This window comes from Castor canadensis, chromosome 6 (assembly GCF_047511655.1).
Source record: "Castor canadensis chromosome 6, mCasCan1.hap1v2, whole genome shotgun sequence".
Lineage (NCBI taxonomy): Eukaryota > Metazoa > Chordata > Mammalia > Rodentia > Castoridae > Castor > Castor canadensis.
The window spans coordinates 127,425,079-127,437,562 of NC_133391.1; the positions used below are offsets into that span (position 1 = coordinate 127,425,079).

A 12,484-nucleotide genomic window follows, 5' to 3' on the forward strand; every position below is an offset into this window, starting at 1 on the left:
ACTTCACAGACAACAGCTCTTCTTGATGTAGTCTAGATCTTAGATCAGTAAGTCTAGCATTAGCTGAGAGGAACTTCAATGAGACTATAAATACAGCTAGCTTTCATAAAATTAATTCAGACATTGATATGTTTGTCAAAAACTTCACTTGTCATTTACAGATTTCTTACTATGAGGCCAAGATAACAAATGCAGCATTTGTTACTTCCTCAGCAATGAACACTGGGTCACAAGACTCATACCAACAAGATTGTTGGTATCCTTTTAATGAATAAGACTAGAACATTTCTCGTCTTTTTTTTTTTTTAATCACATGCTATATTTGTATCATTAACCACCAGGGATTTGGGGAACAATGAATTTTAGAGTTTGCTATACCTTTTGTTCACCAAAATTTGTAACATCCAAAAAAAAAAAAAAAAAAGAATATCCAAACCAGTTTTGGTAATTCCAGTATTGGAAGAAAGGAAAGACAGACTGCAAATTCTACATAAAACAAGTAACTAACTAGCTAGGTTATGTAAAACTGCTATGTAAAAATAATATAGACTTTCCCCCTAAATATTTAAAGGTAGTTTATTGCTCTTAACTTTTCTCAAAATTTGGCAATTCCATCAAAACTCTGCCAAGACTATTTTCAGCAAATGCTAGCTCAAGTCCTTATACTTTTTGGTTTTTTTGGTGGTACTTAGGTTTGAACTAAGGGCCTCATGCTAGCTAGGCAGATGCTCTGCCAGCCCGAAGTCCTTATTCTTTCTATTCTTCTAACCAGTGAATATTGGCAACAAGTTCACCTATGAGCAAGTCTTTCTCCACCAATACTATGACCATGTTCTTTAACACATTCAACTGTGGTCTTTATCCACACAGAGCTCAATGGTAAGTTGTCAGGAAATGTATTTACCCAGTTCATCCCAGAGCTGCCTGTATTTGTCAGTCATTGCAGTGCCTTGTTGCCTCCAAAGTGACAGGCGAGGGTCAGCCATGAATTGCTCTGTGATCAAGGTCAACATGCGGGCCCCATTGGAGTCTCTCATCTTCAACATCTCCCGCACCTAGTATGGAAAACAGACAAAAATGTTTAAAAACTCCCAAACTAAACATGTAAGACTCTCTATATCGTGAGTGTATGTGCCCATGTGTGTGAAGTCTTTGTACCAGCCCTCTTAAGAAAAACAAAGTAGTTAAAAACCACTCTCTATCCTAAGTTGCAATTTAGTAAGAGAAATAACTGTTAATTATTTTAAATTATGCTTTACAAGTCATATGAAAAAAGGAAGTTTCCTCAACTTTCCAATTCCAAAAGACTTTCAGTTGGGTTTTAAACATCTTTTATTAAGGTAAATGATTAAACAGTATTTCATATGTCTGGCAAAAACATATTTTTAGAGTTCTCAATCAAAGTTATCTCTTATCTAAACCAAGTATACTTTGTAGTCAAGATTATACTTCAACAAAACAGGCTAATTCACACTTGTACAAATCATAGAAACGAAATCTGGCACTGGAAACATGTATCTGAACCTAACTAATTTACCAAAACAGGTTTAACCAGGTACTACTGCTTCATGGGAATGTGAAGCCATTACTTTGCTAGCCTATAGAAAAACAACACCGAAACAAAAATGACAAAAAGCTTGCCACCTTCCTGACCCTCCAAATGATTGTAACTTACCTCCAGACTAGCACAGCCTAAACCAGAGTACACTGAAACCTCTTTAGGAATTTTCCTAATTGACCTCATAATGTCATGGCTTTATTGAGACAAGATTCATATACTTCACAAATCATCATTTAGGCAGCACAATTCAATGGTTTTTATTATATTTGGAGTTTTGTAAGTCTCTTAGCTTTGAGATAAATTAGTAATCTCAATAAATCCTCCTTCACTGAATTTTCTTTATGTAAAGAGCAGCAGCATACAGTCATCTCTCAGTATCCATGGGGAACTGGTTCCAGAACTTCCATGAAATACAAAATTCTGCAGATGCCCTATTTTCTTATATAAAATGATATAGTATTTACATATAATCTGTGCACATCTTCCCGTACTTTTTAAATCATCTATAGAATAGTTATAATACCTAATGTAAATGCTAAATTTTATTTTTTAAATTTTTTTGATGTGACTTTTTTAGTATTAGCATTTTAAATTGGCATATATTAATTTTATGAAGAGGTCTCATATATGATTTTTTATACACGAATATCATGTATTTTGATCATATTCACTCCCTCTAGTTGTTGCACATATTGCTTAGAGAGTAATGACAAGGGGAAAAAATCCACATGTTCAATACAGATGCAACCATCATCACAGGCCTAGCTACATTTTCAATCCATGGTTGATTGAATCTGTCAACACAGAACCTTCAGATACAAAGAGCCATGTACATTTACTCAGATGGTAATGCTTTGGCACTGGTAAAGAGGAAACCAACAGGGTTGTAGGTTTAAGAACTCTTTCACTCTATGTGAGAGATCCAGAGAGCAGAGTTATAACCACTGACTTAATAAATGATCTTGGCCTCTCAAGCTAGAACTTCAAGCTCTGCATTTCTCTTGTGTTATACTGTCCAAATAAAATATAAAGGAGAAAAGAAATACAAAAATTAAGTCTCTGTAGGAAACTTTAATGGATCCATTCATTACCAAAGTTTGTACTGCTATGTTCTCAACAGTAAAGAGTCACAACTGAATACCAGCTGTGTCTGTGGAAAGTTACTAGGATAAGGTCATAAGCAATAGGGAGGACAGGGATGCTTTTTCAGAGTTCTATGTGAAAGGCAAGAAAAGGAGAAAGAGGGCTGATCTGGAAAAAAAAAAAGCAGATGGAATCTAGGAGATCATAGGTCCTGCCTCAGCCTGGACCCAAGCACACACTGGAACTCCCACAGCTACTTGAGAGTTGGAGCCTTGTAAAGAACTCACAAGCACTTTTTCTCTGAATCACAGAAGCTGTGCATATAGGAGGGTTACTTCAGTAATCCTAAAAAGTTGTTCCCAATAGGAAAGACTAAAAAGTCACAAATGTGAAGCTTAGGAGGAAGAAGGGGAGTCGCATTTACTAGATATTGTACTAAAGGGTTTTATTTACATTTATGCTTACTATTTCATCTTCAAACAGCCATGTAAAGTAGTCCAGATTATAACCCGTTTCATGAACTATAAACCAAGCCTCAGAGAAGTTCAACAACTTGCTGAAAGAGCAAGAGTAACAGCCAGAATCAGAAACCAGATCTGCCTTTAACTCTTTTAACTCCAAGTTATGCCATTTCCAAAATTAAGTGTTGGTATTACTTCACATGGCATGTACAATGTATACATGATACACAGGGACAAAAATAACAACAGCAAACTATGTCTAACCATACACTATTTTACATTGATTTCAGTTGAGTAGTGTGCTCTGCTGACATGAAAACAAAATATTTCCTCTGTCTCAATATACTTTACATTTTATATCATCAGTATATCAACAGATTTGATTTAATGTTAATTTTCCTGATACATTCTAACCTATTATCCAGTTACCAACAACAATGAAATAAATGCTTTACTAGGTAAGCATATAAACCCGAACACTCTTATTAATTAAACTCAAGTACATCTATAGCCTGTAGGTAATAAACTATATAATAGACTATTGACTCTGAGGCATTACATGAGTTTGAGAGCCTGTGCATTACCAAAGAATGATTAAATCATGTGTGAAGCAGTTGTAGAGTTAAATGTATTTCACTGTGAACAAATTTTAGGGAAACTGGCAATCTACATATTATCTACAGGATAAATCTTTATTATCCAAAAGCAGAGTTTACCCTAATTCTTCTGAATTAAAAGTAAAAAAACCCACAAAAACTTTTAATTATCGTCAATATTAAAGATATGTAACAGTGTATCAATAAACAGTTATGTTCCTTTAAAACCAATTTTAGTACATTATACATAATAATGACTAAACCCTCAATGAAAATACATTGATTTAGTATTATTTTAAAAAGCACTTATCTAGTATTTAGAAATGTTTTTATAGTACTAAAAGTTCTGCATAGCAACAGACACAGATCCTGCTTACAAGGAACTTGTAACCAAGATAACTGTACTTCTTAGGTCAGTGATTCTTGGTAGTAAAATGAATGCTAGACACAAACATTTGACATCACTATCATAACAATTTTAGGAGATAATGTTATGATTAGTTAATTTTACAGATGAAGAAACTGACAAATAATCTGCCAAGGTTCATACATTTAATAAGACTAGAACTATGAAATCTGCATCTAAAATCCATGCTTTTGAAAGTAATATAAAGATGCTGACATTATTAAACTAAATATATAAGGCACATTTTAAAGGATTAACTTAAAGTTATATTTCACCAGGAAAAATAACTAGAAAAAGAAAAACTTGAAAGATAGCATGTTAAATGACTTTGTATTATTTTGTTTCCATTGCTAAAGGAAATTTTCAAAATTGTATAAATTACAAACTGAAAGAGATAAAAATGTCCACATCTTGCCTAAGGTCAGTTAAATTAAAACCTGCATTACAGCACAAAAGTTTCTAACTGGTTCATTAACTTAAGACTTTGTTCTTTTTTTAAAAAGTATTTATCTTATTGTAAATATCTTATGTAGTTTTTATATATGTATATATTGAGAATATTTCTTTAAAAACAGTCAATCATACCTTTGCAAAGAGCAAATTAAGCTGCTTCCCTGATCCATGGTACCCGCCCTGGGAAAGGAACAATTTAACCTGTTCTTGAACCTGCTCTTCATCTAAGTGCCAGCAGTTTTCATCGTCTATACTAGCACCTGCTGTTGGATCAGGAGCACCTAGAAGAAAAAGAACACAAGTGCTAGATTAAAAGCTCTATACTCAAAAGATTCTGGTAACAAACTTGGAAATAATTAAGATTCCCTGTTTCTGCCTTAGATACTTTTCTTTTTTTCTTTGTTTTTGGTGGTACTAGGATTTGAACTCAGAGCTTTGTACTTGCTCTAACACTTGAGCCGTGTCTCCACCCCTATTTGTTCTGGTTATTTTAGGGAGAGGGTCTAGCTTTTTTGTCCAGTACAGCCTGAATCATGATCCTACTATTTTAGGCTTCCTACCTAGGTAAGATGACAGTTGTGTACCATCATGCCTAGCTTTTTTTCCCCTTTGAGATTGGGTCTCACGAACTTTTGCTTGGGCTGGTCTGGAACCCTCCTCAGCCTCCAGCGTAGCTTGGGATGAGAGGTACCACACCACTGTGCTCAGATATTGATTGAGATAGGGTCTCACAAAATTTTTGCCTGGCTGGCCTTTCACCATGCTCCTTCCGATCTCAGCCTCCAAGTAGCCAGGATTTATAGTCATAAAGCCACTGGTGTACATCTTACCTAGACATTTTTAAAGCCAATCTCAATTTCAGTTATTTTACATACAAACTTGTGACTGAAAAGAAAAAAAAATCATTCTTTTATTTCTAAGAGTTTCCTGATTTTTGCTAAGTCAAATGCAGATTATTTTAGAACTGAAATATTTCCATTTTTGAAGATCAGACTCTTGTCTTTAAAGAGAGGAGTTTATGGGTTTTCTAAAGAATTAAAAAGACATAAAAAAAAAGTTGTTGTAAATACATGATGCTTATAAAGCTTTCCTATGCAGGACATGCTAGAAAAATGTTTTCTAAGACATTAGAAAAATATGAAACAAGTAAACTCAGAAGAATATTTCGCTCTTTACTATGTTAATTCAAGAAGCCTTTACCATTATTTGCTACTGTATAAATGCTGACATAGTCTTCAGTTGCAAAAAACTGAAGATTAAAAAGGGAAATCAAGCCACATGGGAACAGGCAGTACAGCTGTTGTATTAAACCAGGTTGCAGTATCACCTTGCCAAACAGCATAAATATTTTATTGCTGAAGTACACACAAAAGATAACAGCTTTTGTAATAAGCTATGTAAATGCATGCAGACTACATTAGAAAAAAAAACTACCCAGATATACAGGCAAAATTAAGTTTCATTATTTGTTAGGAAAATAAAAATAAAATGATATTTTAAGGCCTAAGATCCACAAGAGAAAAAATGCTAAATCTAAAAACTTTCACCCTTAGGGTTTCATCTCCTTATCAACCTTTTAATATTACATTTTATAGATATGGGTTTATAATACTTTTCTAGTCTTTTAATGATCTAATGCAAACTCAACTGGCCAAGGAAACAATCACTAACACCTATTAGACCCTAGTAGAGGAAAGCAATGGGGCAAGAACTTTCCTAAAAATACTGTTCATTCATTCAGCCAGTCAGCATAGTCACCAAGTGTCTCACTTGGTGCCAGCCTGTCTCTCTCTAGACTTGGGGATAGAAGAGCACTCAAAATAGATCGAATTCTTGATCTTACCAAACTTATAGTCTAGAGACTGGCAAGCTTTTTTTGACTAAGACCCACACACAATAACAAATACATTTTATATCATGCCTAATATGCTTATGTGATTATAGTTATCTCTTAATCGGAAGGAATGGGGGAAAAGAAATATCCTTACTATAAATAAAGCAGTCCAATATTTTCTATTTTATTTCATTTTTTAAAAGGATTTGTGGTGGCACATACTGTAATCGCACTCACTTTGGAGGCTGAGGCATGAGGATTGTGAATTCAAGGCCAGCCTGAGTTACACAGTGAGACCTTGTCTCAAAAAAATATTAAATAAAAAGAACCTGTCACAATCTTTTAAACTGATTTCAAAATGTATAACTTGAGTTGTAACTCTCTATTTGAAAAAAACTGTTTAAATGTGTGAGATAAATAGCAATCTAATAATCATATGTGTACATGTGTAATGACAAATGGTAATAATTGCTTAAAGGAAGAAGTAAGGGTTCTGGGAGACTCAGAGAACTCTGAATTGGCCTTGGGTTGCTAGGGTAAGACACCACAAAGAAATGGCAATGAGCTAAGCTCTGCCTTAAGTAGATTAGAAGCTGATTAGAAGTCAACTAAAGGCAGAGAAATGAGGGGACGGATATGCACTTGAGACTAAGAAAAGAACTTGGGCAAGAGGCCTTAGGCAGGAAGGAACATGGTACATAGGGGAAATAAAAGATAGTCTAAACCCAAGAAAAAGAAGATGAGGGGAAAAAGAGTACAAGAAAATCCTGGAGAAATAAAACAGGGCCAGATTCTGAGGGCCTTCCCAGCTAAGGAGTTTAGTTTCTTTTTCCTTGAGAGTAATGAATGGGAATTCATGTCAAGGTTATCTGAAATGGAAGAATGGAGTAACTCTAGATAATAAAAGATATTCCATCCTGGTATGTATCAATTTCAATATTCCTACTGTGAAATATTAATTATGCTACCATAAAAATGAATGGTAAGATCTTCTATGTACTATAATAGAACGATGTCTAAGATGTACTGTTGAATGAAAAATATCAAGAAGAAATATATACATAGTATATTAGCTTTCATGTTGATAAAAGAACTTATATATTAGTTTTTCCTTGTATATGCATAAAATACTTGGGAAGGATATTTAAAATAGGTAACCTAGTTACATAGGGGAAAGAGACTCTTTGCTGAGTATCTTTTCATACTTTGAAAATTTTGGAACCCTGTGCATGTATTTACATATCTAAAAAATATCACAATCTGAAATGTGAAGGATGGGTTAGGAAGCCAAAAGATAGAGAACAATGAGGATGCTATTTTGAAAGTCTGCACACAGGAAGGATAGTGATGGTAACTTGAAAAACAGCAGTGAGAACACGAAAGGAAAATCTGACAGGAACAGAAGACATAAACTCAAGAAGGAAGTAGATGGGTACAGTATGGGAGGAAATGAAGGGGAGGAATTTCTGGATTAAACAACTAGACAGAATACTGGACAACTCACGGACACAGAAAAGGACCAGTTCTGGGAGCAGAAGGGGCAATAAGTTCAGTTTTAGGCCATGAGTTCAGTTTTAAATGTGGTGAAACTTGAGACAGCACAGAAGAGGGCAAAGGATTTCAAGCAGAGAACTGGAAATGTTATTGGAGAGAGTATAGGTTTAAAAAACATCTAGAGTGGAGCCCTAAGAAAAGCCAACATTTAAAGGATGGGTGAAACTATGAGCAAGGACAGACTAGCTTTCCCAGAAGTAAGGAGGAAAAAGCTGTTCCAAGTAGGGACTGGGCAATTAGGCAGATGTGCAAGCCCCGTAAGAGCAAGTATTTTATCTGCTTTGTTCACCATTGCTTCCCACCACTTAATTGCTATCAGATAATCAAATACTTAGAGGAAGAGAGAAAAAGAAGGAAGAAGAAAGGTATGTAAATATTTTTCTCCTAAGAAAGATTCTTATTTGAAATGCTAAGAACCACTATAAGAGGTGACTACAGATCATAATTCACATTTCAATAGAGTAGTGATGAGTCATCCACAGCCATGCTAGCAGGTTCTCTCCCCTGCCAATGAACACATCACAGAATTTTGGAGCTAAGGTCATGAACCCTAAGGTCATCCAAGCATCCTTAAATCAAATATAAATTTAAGAAATAGTACTGTTAAGTTTGTTAGCATCATTTTCTCTTACAGGAAACTTTAAGGACACACACTGTCATCAAGAGTTAATTAGTACGTCTACAAATATATTTCACAGGGATTTAGAATACCTTTGATTCTAAGAACATTTTCACATATATTCCCTCTCTTCGGGAAGACAGTTATAGATTCTTTATGTAATCTATATCTTTTCTGCTATAGAAAAAGATATAGAAAAGATAACTAAACTATAGGATCTCAACTTTTATTCTTAAATTCTTCCCAATATCTTGCTAAAAACCAGTCTGTAAATCAGACACATCCCTTCGATTCCCTTCTGAGGGAAAAATTCCGATTAGCTACAAATGATTTACTTCTATTGTTCCTTCTGATGAGCTGAGCTAAATAAATCCAATTTCTACCCTCACAATGGTTACTTCCTCCGATTTTCGTGATTTTAAAAAGCTGTTCTCTATTGGGATTCCCATATCAAGACAGTTCTAGAAGTCATGCTCCAGAACTGCTTGGCTAGAGGCTGAAGGCGGTGGCATGGCTGAAGGCATAGAGCTTCTAGGGCTAGAGCCGTGCAAGAGAGAATTGCAGGTTTAATTTAGCACAAAGATATTCAAATATTTTAAGTCGATCTAAATTTGAACTCAAAAAATCCAAATCTTCTTCTATGACCTGAATTGGCAAAGAGGTCTACATTCAGATATTCTCCAAACACTTCAAAATATACTCAATTCTTAACATTTTTATCAAGCTAAGAGCAAGAAGTAACAGAAGAATGCAGGTATGACATTTTTTGGGGGTGGAGGGGCCTATTTTGGGCCGGACCTTATTCTTGCCAAGCAAGTGCTCTACCTCTTGAGCCACACTCTTTTTGCTTTGATTATTTTTCTAATAGGGTCTCACTTTAATGTCCAAGTATGCCTGGACCACAATCCTCCTATTTTTAGATTCACACTGTAGCTAAAATGACAGACATGCACAACCACATCCAGCCATTGGTTAAGATGGGGGAGGGGGGGCTCCCAAACTTTTTTTGTTTTTTGCCTGGGTTGGCCTCAAATAGCCATCCTCCCAATCTCAGTCTCCTAAGTGGCTAGCATTACAGGAATGAGCCACTGTGTGGGCTAGGAATGACTCTTGTCTTGAACTAAACAGTGTACTTTTTCCTTAAATCCAGACAAAGTTTAAAAACATTATATTTTAAAATATGTTACATTTTGAAACTGCTATAATGAACCATTTAATTTACATATATATAGATTCTGGTTCTTGCCCAAGTGGAGAAGTATCTAACATCAAATCTTTAAATATATGAATTATGTTTTATCTGATCTTTAAGAAAATTGGTTTTGGTTTTCAGTTTTTGGTTAAGTTAGTAACAGAATTAACTTACTTGTTGAGAGGATTGGGGGGGAAGAAAAAGCACTGAAAAAAAATGGCTCATGGATAAAATTTCACTGAAAATAATCCATGAATTGTACAAACAAGCTGAAAGGATGTTCAGGGTTCTGAGCCTGCATTAGAATTCAGACAACTTCAGTTCTGGGAGGCTAGCAGGCACAATTTAGAAAACTACGCATCCTCTGGCAAATTAGTTAAGTGCTCCAGGCCTCCATCTTCCTAACTCTAAAATTCTATAAAGCAGGTATAAAAAATTGGGCAATAAAAATTAGAAGTTTGCTGATGCAGTGTAGAAAACTTCCTAACTTGGTTATAAGAATGAAAACTAAGATAACTATTGGATGATAAAATAAAAATTCATGTACTTCTGAACATTTTAGGAGTAAGATATGTACACTATGTATTATAGACCAGGAAATTAAATATTCACAACACCAATAACGTTCCCTATAGCCTAAATTCACGTGCTAAACTTTAATACTGAAGCTTAATTATTTAAATTCTAGTACGTCTTCATTACATGCATTAGAATGTTGTATAAGCCTTATATAAAATATAAGATTTACAAAATTTATTTCTACTTGTTAATAGCCATTTATAACCAAAGACAAACCTCTCATCATTTGACTTTGAGAAGGGAATAAACAGAAACATAACTCATGTTTTTATACATTTGCTATTACATATCTCCAGGGTTGGGCAGGAACCAGAATCTCTATGTATGTAAATTAAATGGTCCATTAAAATGTTTTAAGACCTATCATATTTTTTTACCCTTACTTGTATTTACAATTACAAATGCTATAATATTTATAACTATATAATTAATCTTTGTGGGCATTTTATTATGAAGCTTAATTCTTCAGTTTCAAGCCTTCAGGGAAAGTGAAATTATCTCTTTTAAAAAAAAAAAAAGTGAAATACTTTAATTGTCTCTCATTCCCAGACAGGGATGTGTGAGTTTGATTTATCACCTACCTTGGTAATGTGACACCACAGGAAGTGGGCAAAAGAGAATTCATGGACAGGAGGAACCACTATCTTAAGTCTTTGGCTTGCCCTGTTTAATGCTTTAACTTGGTTCTCAGTTTTGATTTATCCCAACATCAAAACTTCTTTCTCTCACTGGTTTCTCCAATTAAAAGCTTATCAAAATTCTTGAGGCATACTGAAAAACAGCTGCCTATGCACACTACTTCAGACCTACTGAATCAGAATCTTTGCTGGGAAAAAAATGAGGGGGCAGAGATCTGTATTTGGAGAGAATGTTAAGTGTGGTGGCACATTCTGAATCTTAATGAAAAGTATTCAGGGTCCTGAGGAATCACATGACACTTCTCCAGTGTAGTGAATAAAGCGTATTTTAAGACATGAGACAACTGTCTCATGCCATGGATACAGTCACTTCTAAGCATTAGACAACACCATATCATTCTGCACATTTTAAACTGAACTATGCAGACATGTTCATGGGTTTATGCTATGTTTGGGATATGGAGGAACCCACAGCTTTTGTTCTAATGTGGAGTAAGAGGGTAATTTTTTCTCTTCTCTTACTCTGCAGAAAAATTCAAAAGGTGAAAAAGTAAAAGATTTATTTACATGGTTAACATCTTCATCCTAACTGTGATCAAATTGCTTCTACAACACTATCATTCAAAAAATACTTCTAACCATTTATACCTAGTAGCAATGTTCCTTTTGGTTAAAGTTGTCAAATTCAGTCTATTTAGGCAGAATGCAGGCAGCAGATGTCTACACTGCATAGGTAATTAATTCAGTCTCTTTGGGGGGGGTGGGGGGGACAGATCTATAGAAGAATGCTTTCTCCTACAGTTTAGTGCCCGCCGTTAAAGCTAGAAAACATTAAGTCTACAGCTTAGAAAAGCTTTGGTATACCTGTCTTACAAGCTGAAGGCAAAAATCCTGACATCATCCATTGGCACAGAGAGGAAAAAGACAGCAAACTTTAGTGATTCAGACTCAAAGTCTTTCTTTAGAGAGGAAGAAAACTAGACGACTGTTAAAAAAAACTATACTAAATAAACACACTACTTAGAAAAAAATGTAAATTTTATTAATTAAATTCTCATTTCAAGGCAGTGGCTAATTAATGCTTTCATTTCAGTTTATAATTTTGTTGTGGTTGAAACAGCCAGACCCTTCATCACCCCCTATCCTCTACAGTCACCCCATGAAATCCTACTACCACAGTATTAGGATTTCCTCTCTAGAAGTAGTTAGAGGACAATCTGCTTTCTAAATTGTAGGGACTAGTGACTGAGGAAGCCCTGGCATGACAGGTTGTCTACTCCCTCCAGCAAAACACCTTCCTTTCAGTTAAATGCTAAGGAAGTAAACAAGCAGCACTGCCCAGCACATATATACCTCAGGGACATCAGAAAGATTTGTCAGAGTTTATGGTCTTCCTCTATTATTTTCCTCTCTCTGACTTTACTACTCATCTCTTATTATCATTTAATTTACTTCAGGCATTCAACAGTGTACTTATAAACATGCACTTTATATGAACAAAAAACAAT

At 34.9% G+C, this 12,484-nt stretch overlaps 1 protein-coding gene across 1 annotated transcript in view; it reads right to left on the bottom strand.

Annotated features, from left to right (window-relative positions):
• The window catches only part of Zswim6 (zinc finger SWIM-type containing 6), a 191,178-nt gene that overhangs the window by 47,626 nt on the left and 131,068 nt on the right, over positions 1–12,484 (bottom strand). Inside the window, exons 3-4 of the mRNA XM_074077432.1 lie at positions 4,693–4,841; positions 905–1,055 (exon numbers count right to left, since the gene is read on the bottom strand). Of these exons, the coding sequence (XP_073933533.1) occupies positions 905–1,055; positions 4,693–4,841 (300 nt within the window). The remainder of the gene's footprint in view (positions 1–904; positions 1,056–4,692; positions 4,842–12,484) is intronic.